General features: G+C 41.2%; 1 protein-coding gene across 1 annotated transcript in view; it reads left to right on the forward strand.

Moving 5' to 3' along the window:
* Positions 1-567: 567 nt before the first annotated feature.
* Positions 568-17,006, forward strand: part of LOC110962047 (bone morphogenetic protein receptor type-2-like) — a 64,954-nt gene continuing 48,515 nt past the window's right edge. The window contains exons 1-7 of the mRNA XM_051959380.1: positions 568-832; positions 5,506-5,629; positions 12,751-12,942; positions 15,408-15,632; positions 15,827-15,931; positions 16,084-16,175; positions 16,374-16,630. Coding sequence (XP_051815340.1) covers positions 5,575-5,629; positions 12,751-12,942; positions 15,408-15,632; positions 15,827-15,931; positions 16,084-16,175; positions 16,374-16,630 — 926 coding nt within the window. The 5' untranslated portion in view covers positions 568-832; positions 5,506-5,574. The remainder of the gene's footprint in view (positions 833-5,505; positions 5,630-12,750; positions 12,943-15,407; positions 15,633-15,826; positions 15,932-16,083; positions 16,176-16,373; positions 16,631-17,006) is intronic.

A 17,006-nucleotide genomic window follows, 5' to 3' on the forward strand; every position in this document is an offset into this window, starting at 1 on the left:
CCGTGCTTCACATCATGATGCTGCCTCCTCCATGCTTCACATCATGATGCTGCCACCACCATGCTTCACATCATGATGCTGCCTCCACCGTGCTTCATGATGCTGCCTCCACTGTGCTTCACAGTGGGAATGACTGGTGTCCTGCATTTTGTTTCGTCTGATGGACATTTTTGTCTTATTGGATTGAAGAACCTTCTTCCAGTTGAGTCACTAATTCAAAGATTCACGCAGAGCATTAGGAAATATCAGCCACAGCTGGTGCCTTTCCTCTAAACTTGTTTATATTTTTGTCAGATTTTCTCATCATCTCCTGAAGAATTCAGAGCAGAAATCTGATTTAACTGAATACAACCATAAAAACTTGCATATGTCGTTGTTCTTTCATGTAGTCTGTTTATCCAAACAGACTTGCATTGTGATAAAGGGGATCTTTTTATACTTGAAAATAAATGTAGTGAAAAAGAAAACATACACTGGATGATGTGATCAGAAGTTCACGTCTGTGGTTTTATTGTGAAAGTCCGTGTGGTCAGCGTCACGGTGTGTACTTTTATTCTGAAAGTGCAGCCGGAAGCTCAGTGCGTGTGAGTGTGCTCGGCTTCACGGTCTGGATGCGGCAGTAGACAAACGGAGTGCAGCTTCATTTCTGCGAATTTTCAGATTCTACCGGAGAATCCTGCGTCTAACCCGGACCTTTACCGGGCCGAACCGAGCCGAACACAACCGACCCGCTCCGAACAGAGCCGAACCGAGCCGGGCCCGAATAAAGACGGAGACGGAGACAGACGGGCTTCATCTCCTCCTGCAGAGCCGAGCAGAGTCTTCCTCACCGGTAAGAACCGTTTCATCAGCCACCGACCGGCGTGTGTGTGTGTGTGTGTGTGTGTGTGTGTGTGTGTGTGTGTGTGTGTGTGTGTGTGTGTGTGTGTGTGTGTGTGTGTGTGTGTGCGTGTCCGCCACTCCCATTCCAGCCTCAGCGGCCATAAATCTACCTGCGGACAGAAATCACAGGTGATCTTCATCACAACGACCCTCACATGACCTGCAGCACACACATGTGTATGCAGTGTAGTCATCTCTGTGTGTATAGTGTGTATATAGTGTTTACAAATAGTGCAGTGATGTGTACATATGCTGTCTAGTAATGTATGTTGTTTATTGTTATAGATAAAATCCTGTTTGGAATATCTCTCTCTATATCTATATAGATATATAGAGAGTTAGAGATATTTCAGACATTATAGATGTGGTTATAGAAATATTTCAGACATTATAGATGTGGGTTATAGAAATATTTCAGACATTATAGATGTGGGTTATAGAAATATTTCAGACATTATAGATGTGGGTTATAGAGATATTTCAGACATTATAGATGTGGGTTATAGAGATATTTCAGACATAGATGTGGTTATAGAGATATTTCAGACATTATAGATGTGGGTTATAGAGATATTTCAGACATAGATGTGGGTTATAGAAATATTTCAGACATTATAGATGTGGGTTATAGAAATATTTCAGACATTATAGATGTGGGTTATAGAGATATTTCAGACATAGATGTGGTTATAGAGATATTTCAGACATTATAGATGTGGGTTATAGAGATATTTCAGACATTATAGATGTGGGTTATAGAGATATTTCAGACATAGATGTGGGTTATAGAGATATTTCAGACATTATAGATGTGGTTATAGAGATATTTCAGACATTATAGATGTGGTTATAGAGATATTTCAGACATTATAGATGTGGGTTATAGAGATATTTCAGACATTATAGATGTGGTTATAGAGATATTTCAGACATTATAGATGTGGGTTATAGAGATATTTCAGACATAGATGTGGGTTATAGAAATATTTCAGACATTATAGATGTGGGTTATAGAGATATTTCAGACATTATAGATGTGGGTTATAGAGATATTTCAGACATTATAGATGTGGGTTATAGAAATATTTCAGACATTATAGATGTGGGTTATAGAGATATTTCAGACATAGATGTGGGTTATAGAGATATTTCAGACATAGATGTGGGTTATAGAAATATTTCAGACATTATAGATGTGGGTTATAGAGATATTTCAGACATTATAGATGTGGGTTATAGAGATATTTCAGACATTATAGATGTGGGTTATAGAAATATTTCAGACATTATAGATGTGGGTTATAGAGATATTTCAGACATAGATGTGGGTTATAGAGATATTTCAGACATTATAGATGTGGGTTATAGAGGTATTTCAGACATTATAGATGTGGGTTATAGAAATATTTCAGACATTATAGATGTGGGTTATAGAGATATTTCAGACATAGATGTGGGTTATAGAGATATTTCAGACATTATAGATGTGGGTTATAGAGGTATTTCAGACATTATAGATGTGGGTTATTGAAATATTTCAGACATTATAGATGTGGGTTATAGAAATATTTCAGACATTATAGATGTGGGTTGTAGAAATATTTCAGACATTATAGATGTGGGTTATTGAAATATTTCAGACATTATAGATGTGGGTTATAGAAATATTTCAGACATTATAGATGTGGGTTATAGAGATATTTCAGACATAGATGTGGGTTATAGAGATATTTCAGACATTATAGATGTGGGTTATAGAGGTATTTCAGACATTATAGATGTGGGTTATTGAAATATTTCAGACATTATAGATGTGGGTTATAGAAATATTTCAGACATTATAGATGTGGGTTGTAGAAATATTTCAGACATTATAGATGTGGGTTATTGAAATATTTCAGACATTATAGATGTGGGTTATAGAAATATTTCAGACATTATAGATGTGGGTTATAGAGGTATTTCAGACATTATAGATGTGGGTTATAGAGGTATTTCAGACATTATAGATGTGGGTTGTAGAAATATTTCAGACATAGATGTGGTTATAGAGGTATTTCAGACATAGATGTGGGTTATAGAGATATTTCAGACATTATAGATGTGGGTTATAGAGGTATTTCAGACATTATAGATGTGGGTTATTGAAATATTTCAGACATTATAGATGTGGGTTATAGAAATATTTCAGACATTATAGATGTGGGTTGTAGAAATATTTCAGACATTATAGATGTGGGTTATTGAAATATTTCAGACATTATAGATGTGGGTTATAGAGGTATTTCAGACATTATAGATGTGGGTTATTGAAATATTTCAGACATTATAGATGTGGGTTATAGAAATATTTCAGACATTATAGATGTGGGTTATAGAGGTATTTCAGACATTATAGATGTGGGTTATAGAAATATTTCAGACATTATAGATGTGGGTTATAGAGATATTTCAGACATTATAGATGTGGGTTGTAGAAATATTTCAGACATTATAGATGTGGGTTATAGAGGTATTTCAGACATTATAGATGTGGGTTATAGAGGTATTTCAGACATTATAGATGTGGGTTGTAGAAATATTTCAGACATAGATGTGGTTATAGAGGTATTTCAGACATTATAGATGTGGGTTATAGAGGTATTTCAGACATTATAGATGTGGGTTATTGAAATATTTCAGACATTATCGATGTGGGTTATAGAGATATTTCAGACATTATTGATGTGGATTATTGAAATATTTCAGACATTATCGATGTGGGTTATAGAGGTATTTCAGACATTATCGATGTGGGTTATAGAGGTATTTCAGACATTATAGATGTGGGTTATAGAAATATTTCAGACATAGATGTGGTTATAGAGGTATTTCAGACATTATAGATGTGGATTATTGAAATATTTCAGACATTATCGATGTGGGTTATAGAGGTATTTCAGACATTATAGATGTGGGTTGTAGATATATTTCAGACATTATAGATGTGGGTTATAGAAATATTTCAGACATAGATGTGGTTATAGAGGTATTTCAGACATTATAGATGTGGATTATTGAAATATTTCAGACATTATCGATGTGGGTTATAGAGGTATTTCAGACATTATAGATGTGGGTTATAGAGATATTTCAGACATTATAGATGTGGGTTATAGAGATATTTCAGACATAGATGTGGGTTATAGAGATATTTCAGACATTATAGATGTGGGTTATAGAGGTATTTCAGACATTATAGATGTGGGTTATAGAAATATTTCAGACATTATAGATGTGGGTTATAGAGATATTTCAGACATTATAGATGTGGGTTATAGAGGTATTTCAGACATTATAGATGTGGGTTGTAGAAATATTTCAGACATAGATGTGGTTATAGAGGTATTTCAGACATTATTGATGTGGATTATTGAAATATTTCAGACATTATCGATGTGGGTTATAGAGGTACTTCAGACATTATAGATGTGGGTTATAGAAATATTTCAGACATAGATGTGGTTATAGAGGTATTTCAGACATTATAGATGTGGATTATTGAAATATTTCAGACATTATCGATGTGGGTTATAGAGGTATTTCAGACATTATAGATGTGGGTTGTAGAGATATTTCAGACATTATAGATGTGGGTTATAGAAACATTTCAGACATAGATGTGGTTATAGAGGTATTTCAGACATTATAGATGTGGATTATTGAAATATTTCAGACATTATCGATGTGGGTTATAGAGGTATTTCAGACATTATAGATGTGGATTATTGAAATATTTCAGACATTATAGATGTGGGTTATAGAGATATTTCAGACATAGATGTGGGTTGTAGAAATATTTCAGACATTATCGATGTGGGTTATACAAATATTTCAGACATTATAGATGTGGATTATTGAAATATTTCAGACATTATCGATGTGGGTTATAGAGGTATTTCAGACATTATAGATGTGGATTATTGAAATATTTCGGACATTATAGATGTGGGTTATAGAGGTATTTCAGACATTATAGATGTGGATTATTGAAATATTTCAGACATTATCGATGTGGGTTATAGAAATATTTCAGACATAGATGTGGTTATAGAGATATTTCAGACATTATAGATGTGGGTTATTGAAATATTTCAGACATTATAGATGTGGGTTATAGAGATAACAGAAATGTTGTAGACATGTTATATCTACATATCATTGAGATTGTCCAGACATGTACTACAGAGAACATATATATGTACCTTTCTATATCTATGTTTTATACACGTTCTCCACTCTGTAGACATGTTATGACAGCGATGTTATGTTTTGTAATTGATGTTGTCGAAGTTTCAGAGCTCCATCAGAAATGTTATTGAAGGGTTCTACTCCAGCTCTTTATTAGAGATTTTATACAGCTATTTGGGATATAATATAAAAATCAGAAAGTGTTTGACATATTTTACAGATATGACAGAAATGTTCCTGACATGTGATACAGGTGATTACAGCGATATAAAGAGATACTGCAGAGTTCACAGCAGCACATGAAGACACAAGTACCAGGACTTAAAACTGGAGTAAAAGTTCTTACTTCCTTTCCACTGCTGCAGTAACTCTGATCTGTGGTTTGTCTTTCAGAGATGCTGAGATCGTGGTTCCTGCAGGAGAATCTGATCCAGGATCAGTGATCTGCTCAGTGGATCCAACATGGCTTCAGCGCTACCAGTGTGTCTGTTTGTTCTTCTGGTGCCTGCTGCCACCGGTCAGTATGGACAACGCCAGTGTTAGCCTCGCTTAGCATTAAGACTGTTAGCCTGTTAGCGTGGCCCAAAATCTGTGGCGTTTCTGTCAAACCTCCACTGGGGTTTCGTCTGACGTCCTGCAGGTCTGTGGAACCAGAACAACATGAAGAAGGAGAGAGAACTCAGATGTGTTCTGGCAGTAGTGTCTCCTCATTATATACTCGTTATATGACGGTTTTTGTCGTTTCATATCTCTTTGTGGTCATGTTCTGTCCTCATCTTGTAGATGTTTTTCTGTCTCCATGTTTCCTCTCTACTCTGCTCATCATCTGTAGATGTTCCTCCATGCTGGATGGATCTCCACCAACCTGCTCCTCCGTTCTTTGTTTCTGCTGCATTTATTTTAGTCTCTCTGAGGCAACACTGCCTGAAGTTCAACCTGAAACTCTCTGAATGTTTTGGTCTCAGCTGAGTTGGTTGTGGAGAACCAGAACCAGGAGGAGGTTCTGCAGGCATGTTATTTGGTCACGGATCCGCGAAAATTCGCGTATCGAGGTATCAATTTTGAGACCCAACGTGAATCGCCCAAATTCGATGAGAAAAAAAATATAGGGTGTAAGGGGTATAGGGTTGGATCGCACGTAGTTGTCAACAGTGCGCTGGCAAAAGCACGAGTTGGAAACAACGATTGGAGAGCATTATCGAAAGTTAGATGTAGCTGGTAAAGCGAGGTGCATGGTGTGCGACGATGAGACAAAATACAGCGACAGAGGATGCCAAGCGCTGATAGACCACATGAAAACGAAAAATCATGCCAGGAAATTGTACAAAAAGCGCTCTAACCACCAAATGCCCAGAAATTTTTTCACCCGGCGGAGGGAAGAGACGCGACAACAGGACCAAACATACGGGATCAGTAGTGTGTACTTGCAACCATAGACATAATAAAGACTAGACGCCGCTCTGGCTGCTGCGCAGCGAGAAATACGGCCGCCATCTTGGTCTGGTCATCCGCTTCACTCAGCGCTGTTTGACAGCGCATTTAATCCATCTGAACTCTGAATATTAAACTGATTTTCACACGTTTTTATTTTTATTTTTTGCTGCAAACGTCATACATGTAGCTATGATACAGGACAAATGGTTCGGCGTATTTTAATATCCATAGCGGGAATAATAGATAATAATAATAGGTAATAGAATATTCTGATATTAAGCTCGACTGTAGACAGGTATTTTGCAAACACTGTAAACACACACACACACACACACACACACACACACACACACACACACACACTAATATATGTTAGAGAAGCAGATAATGGCAGCAAAGTCAATTATTTTAATAATTTGAAGAGACAATATATGATTACACTATATACACATATATAAACAAAATACTGACTAATGAACACATATTTCTATATAAAACAATAGATAGAAGTTATATATCAGAGAAAATTAATATATATAAATCATAGATGGAGTATTAATATAATCAATATATCAGAGAAAATTATTATATAAATCATATATAGACTATCAATATAATTCATACTTGTATTAAAAAAGATATATCAGAAAATGATAATATATATATATATATAGTTTTATATAAAAATATGTGTTCATTAGTCAGTATTTTGTTTATATATGTGTATATAGCGTAATCATATATTGTCTCTTCAAATTATTAAAATAATTGACTTTACTGCCATTATCTGCTTCTCTAACATATATTAGTGTGTGTGTGTTTACAGTGTTTGCAAAATACCTGTCTACAGTCGAGCTTAATATCAGAATATTCTATTATTATTATTATTATTATTAATCCCGCTATGAATATTAAAATACGCCGAACCATTTGTCCTGTATCATAGCTACATGTATGACGTTTGCAGCTAAAAAATAAAAATTAAAACGTGTGAAAATCAGTTTAATATTCAGAGTTAAGATGGATTAAATGCGCTGTCAAACAGCGCTGAGTGGAGCGGCTGACCGGACCAAGATGGCGGCCCCACCGCTCGTCAGCCCCAGTAGGCAGTAGCGGTCGATGCGGCGTCTACTCTTTATTATGTCTATGCTTACAACAACCCAGTGGCATTGCCCCACAAGTTCCTCAACAGAAGAGGCTCACTCCCATGGTCGATCAGAAAGCACACATGGTGATGACTTCATGTGGCTCATTCAAATTTGAATCCAGTATAAATATTTGGTTTCATCACTCTAACATGACTTTGTGCTGTTTTTGGGGGGTGCCTAGAAGGTCCCATACAGACATTTTTTAAGCCTTCATGTTTAAAGAATTCTAGGTGTCAGAGTTCACCAGAATGCACCATTTCAGCCTTTACATTTCAAAGGTTTCCCCGGCTCGGTCGCTCCGCTCCCTCGCTTCCAAGAATTCACTTATTTGGTAATTTCCCAATGACATGCCTGGTTCTGGTTTTACAGACTGTAGCAAAGAACTGGAATTTGTCTTTTCTTGTGGTGAACAAACCTGAAGCTCCATAAACGTGTTGAACCGTCTGAAGCTGGTCTTAGTTGAGACTTTCAGCTCCACATTCCTGCTGGTGCTGTTCATGACTGACTGACATCCGGACCGACCCTCGGCGCCGTCGGTCCGTCTGAGCAGCTCCGTGTTTATCTTCTGATGAGCTGATAAGACTCAGTCCTCCTTCCTCCCATTCAGAGCTTCAGACTAAACTCAGCTTCCGGCTCCGGCAGAACATTCCTGAGCTGTGAGGCAGGAAACCAGCTGGGCGGCCTGTTATATCTGAGGGGGGCGCTGTGGGACACCGGGGGCTAGGACAGCTGGACGTAGCTGCTAGCTTTACAGCTAACTGTTAGCTTTACAGCTACCTGCTCGCTTTACAGCTAACTGAGTGCCATCTGGTGAATGATGAGACGGATCAGAGCTGGTTCTGGTCCAGATTCTACTTCCTGTCCTGAAACGTTTCCACCTTTAGCAGCAAACATTCATCACACATTTGATAGTTTGATCATGTATTGATTTTAAAGAGAGAAGCTTTTTGTGGTTTCCTTTCTGGATTTTTCTTCTGCACTCGTTTCCTTCTGCAGCTTCTGTGTTTCAGTCGAGGCCAAACCTGGTCCTGGTGTTTATTTTTAGACTTCAGAACGTCTCACTGATGTCGTCTCTGCAGGTTTTCATCCATCAGTCGTCCTTTAGAGACTAAATCTGTTCTCATTTAATCTTTGAAGCTGCTTCCTGCTCATGTACACACTTTAGATTGTCACTGGCTGAATTCAGAACATCTCCAGTTTCCAGATGTTCCCTGAACGCCTCAGCAGTAGAAGACAATCCGTCAGATAAATCCTGACAGTCTTCTGTTTGAGTCGAGCTGCAGCTGAAGTGTTTCATTTGTCTTCACATGAGAAATGGAAGAAAACCACAGAAGAAGAAGATGGCTGCTCCTGTGTCAGGAGGAGGTGGAGGTCTTCATCTCCAGCTGGAGGTCCCGGTCTGATCTGAGACCATGTTCATGTTTGAAGTCCATCCAGATGTTTGTTCTGAGTGTTTCTGTGACTCTCTGCTGTGGTTCGTTCAGACAGATGTGTGGCAAGCTGCTGTTGCTATGGTGACAGGAAACATCAGCTGTTTGACGAAGCGTCAAATTAAAGCGGATCCTTTGGAAGCTTCATTTGTGGTGCTCTTCGAGTAGAAAGAGTGGTTCCAGATGCTGTTAGCCTCCAGCCTCACAGAACAGCTAGAACCTGTTAGCTCACAGCTAACTAACCAATAGAACTAAAGTCCGCTCCTCACTGATTCCAGGTAACCAATCAGAATGAGCCTCTCAGTCCACCAGGTTTAGTCACTTCCTCCTGTTTCTGCTAAACTGTGAAATATCTGAAACTCACCAGATGGTCTGCTGTTGGAGTACACACAAGAGTCTTCTGGGAGCATCTGAGGACTCCTGAAGGTCCCCACAACCATAGCAGGACCTTCAGGTTAGCATGCTGTAGGCTAACGTGGCTAACATTAACTGTAAAGGTCTGAGCTCTGTGGAAACTTTAATTTGACTTTAATGTTCTGCCAAAACTCAGTGTGTTCTCTGTGTTTTACCGAGCAGCAGAACTTCTTCAGTCTTTGTTCTTCTCTGACAGGAAGTAGGAGCTCTCTGACCAATCGGTATTTTTGGGTCTTTCTGTGGTTTGTTGGTCGGTGCAGGTTGACTGTCTGCTCTGAACATCGGACTAATGGTGTTCCAGGGTTAGTTTTCTCTCTGTTGTTCCGCTCGACTCTCAGACGCCAGAACGCATCTTTATTTGTTGATGTCAGACGTTTCCGTGTTGCTGCTCAGGAAGAAGCCGTTTAGATGTAATCAGGTCCCTCAGGGCTGAAAGGAAGTAATGGGACTGATGAAGTTTTTAGGATTTAAAGAGTCGAGAGAACGAGTTCATGCAAACAGAAACACAATAAAAAAACAGAAAAGCATTCAGAGAGCAGTCCTCATCCAAGGCTGCTCAGTCCTTGGATCATTTCTGATGGATAAGTCCTGATAAGTCCTCAGAGGTGGATTTGTAGTAGGATCACAATCAGCTGATGCAGTGTTCATTGGTTGTCATGGTTACAGTGACGCCGTGCTGCTATCTGGCAATGATACAGAAATCTTTAACTAATCCATGGATCCAGACTATAAGCTGCATCACTGCCAGAATCTGATCACTTGGTCCTTGTGTCATTTCTGAGCTCCACTGGAAACTTAATCCAAATTCGGTGGTCTGTTTTAGAGTGATGTTGCTGACAGACAGACAGACAGACAGACAGACAGACAGACGCCAATCGTCACATAACAACTACAGTCTTCCTGTTTGTGTTCAGGTTGAGTTATTGATCTTCAACATCTTCTCTGAATCAGGTAGTGAACCCTGAAGTCATATGATCAGTGTCCTGACATCAGACAATCCAAAACTGTTCCCGAAAAAAAGCTTCTTCGTTTCTGTCTTCTTCTGTGGTGTTTGTTCCAGCTGCTTTAGTTTCTGTCTTCTTCTGTGGTGTTTGTGCCAGCTAGTGGAGCCACAGCACCTCCTGCTGATCACACAGTTCTGTATCTGTCTGTAACCTCTGACCAGTTTTCTGGGACCAGAGCTCCAGTTTATTCTGACTGCAGATGTTCAGATCAGTCTAACCATCCAACACTCCTTAGAACCCACTAGGAGAACCACATCTGGTTCTACTGGGTATAAAGACCAACATAAACATCTGCAGCACCTGGACAGAACCAGCTGATACAGCATTAGTGTCTTCTTACCTGGTTCTATGCTCTGATGGTTCTACACTCAACAAAAATATAAACACAACACTTTTGTTTTTGCTCCCTTTTTTTATGAGATGAACTCAAAGATCTAAAACTTTTTCCACAAACACAATATCAGCATTTCTCTCAAATATTGTTCACAAATCTGTCTAAATCTGTGATAGTGAGCACTTCTCCTTTGCTGAGATAATCCATCCCACCTCACAGGTGTTCCATATCAAGATGCTGATTAGACACCATGATTAGTGCACAGGTGTGCCTTAGACTGCCCACAATAAAAGACCACTCTGAAAGGTGCAGTTTTATCACACAGTGCCACAGATGTGGCAAGATTTGAGGGAGCGTGCAGTTGGCATGCTGACAGCACTATCAACTTGGATACAACTATACAGCTTGGATCCTGGACTACCTCACAGGCCCGCCGCAGTATGTCAGGGTGGACGGCTGCATCTCTGAGGTGGTTACAAGCAGCACAGGAGTACCCCAAGGAACCGTCCTGGCACCCTTCCTCTTCACCCTCTTCACCTCTGATTTCCGGTTCAACTCTGGTTCCTGTCACCTCCAGAAGTTTTCTGATGACTCCTCCATTGTTGGATGCATTACTGATGATGACGAGGGGGAGTACAGAGGACTGATTGAGAGCTTCGTCACGTGGTGTGACAGCAACCACCTGAAGCTCAACATCAGCAAAACCAAGGAGGTGGTTGTGGACTACCGGAGGAGCAGGAGGTCCCCTGCCCCCATCATCATCCAGGGGGAGGAAGTAGAGAGGGTGGACTCATATCGGTAACTTGGGGTCCACATCAACAATAAACTGGACTGGTCCCACAACACGGACGCCCTCTTCAGGAAGGGACAGAGCAGGTTGTTCTTTCTGAGGAGACTCAGGTCGTTTGGCGTCTGCAGCAGGCTCCTGAAGACCTTCTACCAGTCTGTGGTAGCCAGCGCACTCTTCTTTGCCGTGGTGTGCTGGTGGGGTGGCATCAAGACTGGTGAGGTCAACAGGCTTAACAAACTGGTGAAGAAGACCCGTTCTGTTGTGGGCCTTCAACTGGACAATCTGGAGACCGTGGCAGAGAGGAGGATCATGGACAAAATCAGGGCAATCCTGGACAACCCCTCTCACCCTCTCCACAAGGAGCTGTGGGACATGGGCAGCTTGTTCAGCCAGCTCATCATCCCACCCAGAACCAGAACTGAGCGCTTCAGGCGCTCCTTTGTGCCCACTGCCATCAGACTCTTAAACAGCAGTGGAGGCCACAGTACATCACTGCACTGACCACCCCACCACCCCACCACCCCACCCCCGTCACTATACTGTAATTACTGTACATAACTCCTGTTGATTACTGTATTTAACTCTTGTTACCCTCACACTGTCACTTTACCTCATTGCACTGCATAGCTCAGTTGTCCTGGATGACACTTTTTCACATTGTGAATACCTCATACTGTTTGCTGCTACTGGTCAGTTTATTGTTTCCCCTTTTTGTTTTGTTTATTATATATCACCCTTGGTTTGTCCTGAAACTATGTGTAATTCTTGAACCCAATGCATGCTGCTACCCTCGTATCCTTGTACTTGCCCTGTGCTGCTGCAATACCTGAATTTCCCCTCTGGGGCTCAATAAAGGATTATCTTATCTTATCTTATCTTATCTTATCACAGATTTAGACAGATTTGTGAACAATATTTGAGAGAAATGGTGATATTGTGTATGTGGAAAAAGTTTTAGATCTTTGAGTTCATCTCATAAAAAATGGGAGCAAAAACAAAAGTGTTGCATTTATATTTTTGTTGAGTGTACGTTCTCATGGTTCTGTATTCCTATGGTTCTATGTTCTGATGGTTCTTTCTGCAGGTCTGCAGTCGGAGGACTCAGACGGTCCACTTTGCGCCTTTGCTGACAGCCTGCAGGGGGTGGAGCCAACTCCAACCAATGAGCTGCGAGGAGTGGTTCAGGAGAACGGTACAATTCGCTGCAGCCGCGGCTCCCGCTGCTATGGATTGTGGGAAAGACAAGGCGACGGGGAGATGCAGCTGCTGAACCAAGGTGAGGTTCTGCGTAAGGTTCTAGGTGAGGTTCTGGTCGAGGTTCTAGATGTAGTTCTAGATCAGGTTCTAGGTCAGGTTCTCGGTCAAGTTCTGGGTCAGGTTCTAGATGAGGTTCTAGGTATGGTTCCGGGTGAGGTTCTAGGTCGGGATCTAGGTGTGGCTCTAGCTCAGGATCTAGGTGAGGTTCTGGGTGAGGTTCTGGGTGAGGTTCTAGGTCAGGTTCTAGGTGAAGTTCTGGGTGAGGTTCTAGGTGACGTTCTGGGTGAGATTCTAGGTGAGGTTCTAGGTGTGGTTCGAGGTCAGGTTCTAGGTCAAGTTATGGGTCAGGTTCTAGGTCAGGTTCTAGGTGTGGTTCTCGGACAGGCTCTAGGTCAAGTTCTGGGTCAGGTTCTAGGTGTGGTTCTAGGTCAGGTTCTAGGTCAAGTTATGGGTCAAGTTCTAGGTCAGGTTCTAGGTGTGGTTCTCGGACAGGCTCTAGGTCAAGTTCTGGGTCAGGTTCTAGGTGTGGTTCTAGGTCAGGTTCTAGCTCATTTCTGGGTCAGGTTCTAGGTGAAGTTCTGGGTGAGGTTCTAGGTGAGGTTCTAGGTGTGGTTCTAGGTGAAGTTCTGGGTCAGGTTCTAGGTCAGGTTCTAGGTGAAGTTCTTGGTGAGGTTCTGGTGTGGTGCATTCAGGGTTCGTCTGTGTTTTCAGACATCTACAACAGGAAGTGGATCGGTTCCTTCTTTAGGTTCTGCTACACACGTGGACAAAATTGTTGGTACCCCTCAGTTAAAGAAGGAAAAACCCACAATTCTCACTGAAATCACTTGAAACTCACAAAAGTAACAATAAATAAAAATTTATTGAAAATTAAATAATCAAAAACAGCCATTACTTTTGAATTGTTGATTAACATAATTATTTAAAAAAACAAACTAATGAAACAGGCCTGGACAAAAATGATGGTACCTCTATAAAAGATTGAAAACTATTTGACCAGAGTGACATGATTAACTCAGGTGTGTCATTTAATTGACATCACAGGTGTTTCCAAACTCATAATCAGTCAGTCTGCCTATTTAAAGGGAGACAAGTAGTCACCCTGCTGTTTGGTGAAAAGGTGTGTACCACACTGAACATGGACAACAGAAAGCGAAGGAGAGAATTGTCCCAGGACATCCGAAAAAAAATGATAGACAAACATCTTAAAGGTAAAGGCTATAAGACCATCTCTAAACAGCTTGAAGTTCCTGTGACAACAGTGGCTCATATTATTCAGAAGTTCAAGACCCACGGGACAGTAGCCAACCTCCCTGGACGTGGCCGCAAGAGGAAAATTGATGACAAATTGAAGAGACGGATCGTTGGAATTGTATCCAAAGAGCCCAGAGCAACCTCCAAAGAAATTAAAGGTGAACTCCAAGGCCAAGGTACATCAGTGTCAGATCGCACCATTCGTCGTTGTTTGAGCCAAAGTGGACTTCATGGGAGACGACCAAGGAGGACACCACTGCTGAAAAAAACTCATAAAAAAGTGAGACTGGAATTTGCAAAAATGCATGTTGACAAGCCACAAAGCTTCTGGGAGAATGTCCTTTGGACAGATGAGACCAAACTGGAGCTTTTTGGTAAGGCACATCAACTCTATGTTCATAGACTCAAAAACCAAGCGTACGAAGAAAAGAACACTGTCCCTACGGTGAAACATGGAGGAGGCTCAGTAATGTTTTGGGGCTGCTTTGCTGCATCTGGCACAGGGTGTCTTGAAAGTGTGCAAGGTACGATGAAATCTGAAGACTATCAAGGCATTCTGGAGAGAAATGTGCTGCCTAGTGTCAGAAAGCTTGGTCTCAGTCGCAGGTCATGGGTCTTCCAACAGGACAACGATCCAAAACACACAGCCAAAAACACCCAAGAATGGCTGAGAGAAAAGCGTTGGACTATTCTAAAGTGGCCTTCTATGAGCCCAGATCTGAATCCCATTGAACATATGTGGAAGGAGCTGAAACATGCCATTTGGAGAAGACACCCATCAAACCTGAGACAACTGGAGCTGTTTGCTCATGAGGAGTGGGCCAAAATACCTGTTGACAGCTGCAGAACGCTCATTGACAAATACAGAAATCGTTTAATTGCAGTGATTGCCTCAAAAGGTTGTGCAACAAAATATTAAGTTATGGGTACCATCATTTTTGTCCAGCCCTATTTCATTAGTTTGTTTTTTTAAATAATTATGTTAATCAACAATTCAAAAGTGATGGCTGATTTTGATTATTTAATTTTCAATAAATTTTTATTTATTGTTACTTTTGTGAGTTTCAAGTGATTTCAGTGAGAATTGTGGGTTTTTCCTTCTTTAACTGAGGGGTACCAACAATTTTGTCCACGTGTGTAACTAAGAACATCAGCTTTATTGCCACTGAGACAGGAGATGTTTAGAAAGTTCTGTTTGTCCTTACGTGTTCTGTGTGGTTCTGATGGCAGGTTGTTGGCGTCACGTCGGCCACCACCAGGAGTGTCATGGCGACCGCTGCGTCCTCGTGTCCCGGCCTCCGTCTGCGATGCTCAAGTCCAACTACCGCTTCTGCTGCTGCAGCCGCGACCTCTGCAACGCCAACTACACTGAGGCCCCGCCCACCGCTGACACGCCCGCCCTGCGGCTGATGAAGCCGGACGGCCGCGAGAATGGGCCGACAGGTGAGTGGACAGGTGTGGACCAATCACTGAGCTCGTACCTGTTCACTGAGTCACTGAGATTCAGTCTCATCGAACTTTAACCCAATCAGCAGCCAGAGTTCTAAATGACCAATAAACAGAGGTGCCCCCTGGTGGAACAGCCAGGTACTACAGCTGATACCTGCAGCAGGTGATCAATAATTAATGATGGCATCTTCATCCCACAGATCACCATCTGACACTGGAGGAGACGGCGCTCGTTGCCTTGGTAACCGTTGCCGTATCAGCCATCCTCATCGTGGCACTGTTTCTGGGATACCGCATGATGAAAAGTACACACACACTGATCAACAACGGTCTAATCATCAGTAATCAATCAATAATTAATAACTAATAATCAGTCAATAATTAATAATCAATCAATAAATAATAATTACCAATCAATAATTAAAAATCAATAACTAATAATCATGTTTGTTTGCAGGGAAGCAGAAACACAACGTGTCTACTGAGGATGTGATGGAGGCAGGAAACAGCCAATCAGCTGTCGACCTGGACAACCTGAAACTGATGGAGGTAACACACACACACACACACACACACACACACACACACACACGTACAAATGCACACACACGCACACACATACACACACACACACACACGCGCACACACACACACACACACACACACACACACATCATCATCATCATCAGAGGACCTCTGATTGGTCCCTGAGGAACTCCACAGCTTCACTTCCTGTTTCTCTGGCAGCTGATTGGTCGAGGCCGTTACGGTGCCGTGTACCGTGGAACCCTGAAGGAACGCTGCGTCGCCGTCAAGCTGTTCAGCTCAGCCAACCGGCAGAACTACGCCAACGAACGTTCCATCTATGGCCTGCCACTGCTGCAGCAGCACAACAACATCGCTCGGTTCCTGATGGCCGACGAGAACACGACGGCCGACGGACGACCAGAGTTCCTCATCCTCATGGAGTTCTACCCTCATGTAAGACTGACGGGTTCTTCAGGGTTCCTCTGTTCTAGCAGGAACCGTTAAAACATATTTACTCTCAGTAATGTCTATCAGCTCTTTATTTAGTCAGTGGAACGTCTGAGAACTCGAACATGGTTCTAAAGTTAACCTGGTTCTAAAGTAATCTGGCTCTAAAGTTAACCTGGTTCTAAAGTAATCTGGTTCTTACGGTAACTTGGTTCTGAAGTTAACCTGGTTCTAAAGTAACCTGGTTCTAAAGTAATCTGACTCTAAAGGTAACTTGGTTCTAAAGTTAACCTGGTTCTAAAGTAACCTGGTTCTAAAGTAATCTGACTCTAAAGGAAACTTGGTTCTAAAGTTAACCTGGTTCTAAAGGTAACCTGGCTCTAAAATAACCTGGTTCTAAAGTAA

This window comes from Acanthochromis polyacanthus, chromosome 14, assembly GCF_021347895.1.
Source record: "Acanthochromis polyacanthus isolate Apoly-LR-REF ecotype Palm Island chromosome 14, KAUST_Apoly_ChrSc, whole genome shotgun sequence".
Lineage (NCBI taxonomy): Eukaryota > Metazoa > Chordata > Actinopteri > Pomacentridae > Acanthochromis > Acanthochromis polyacanthus.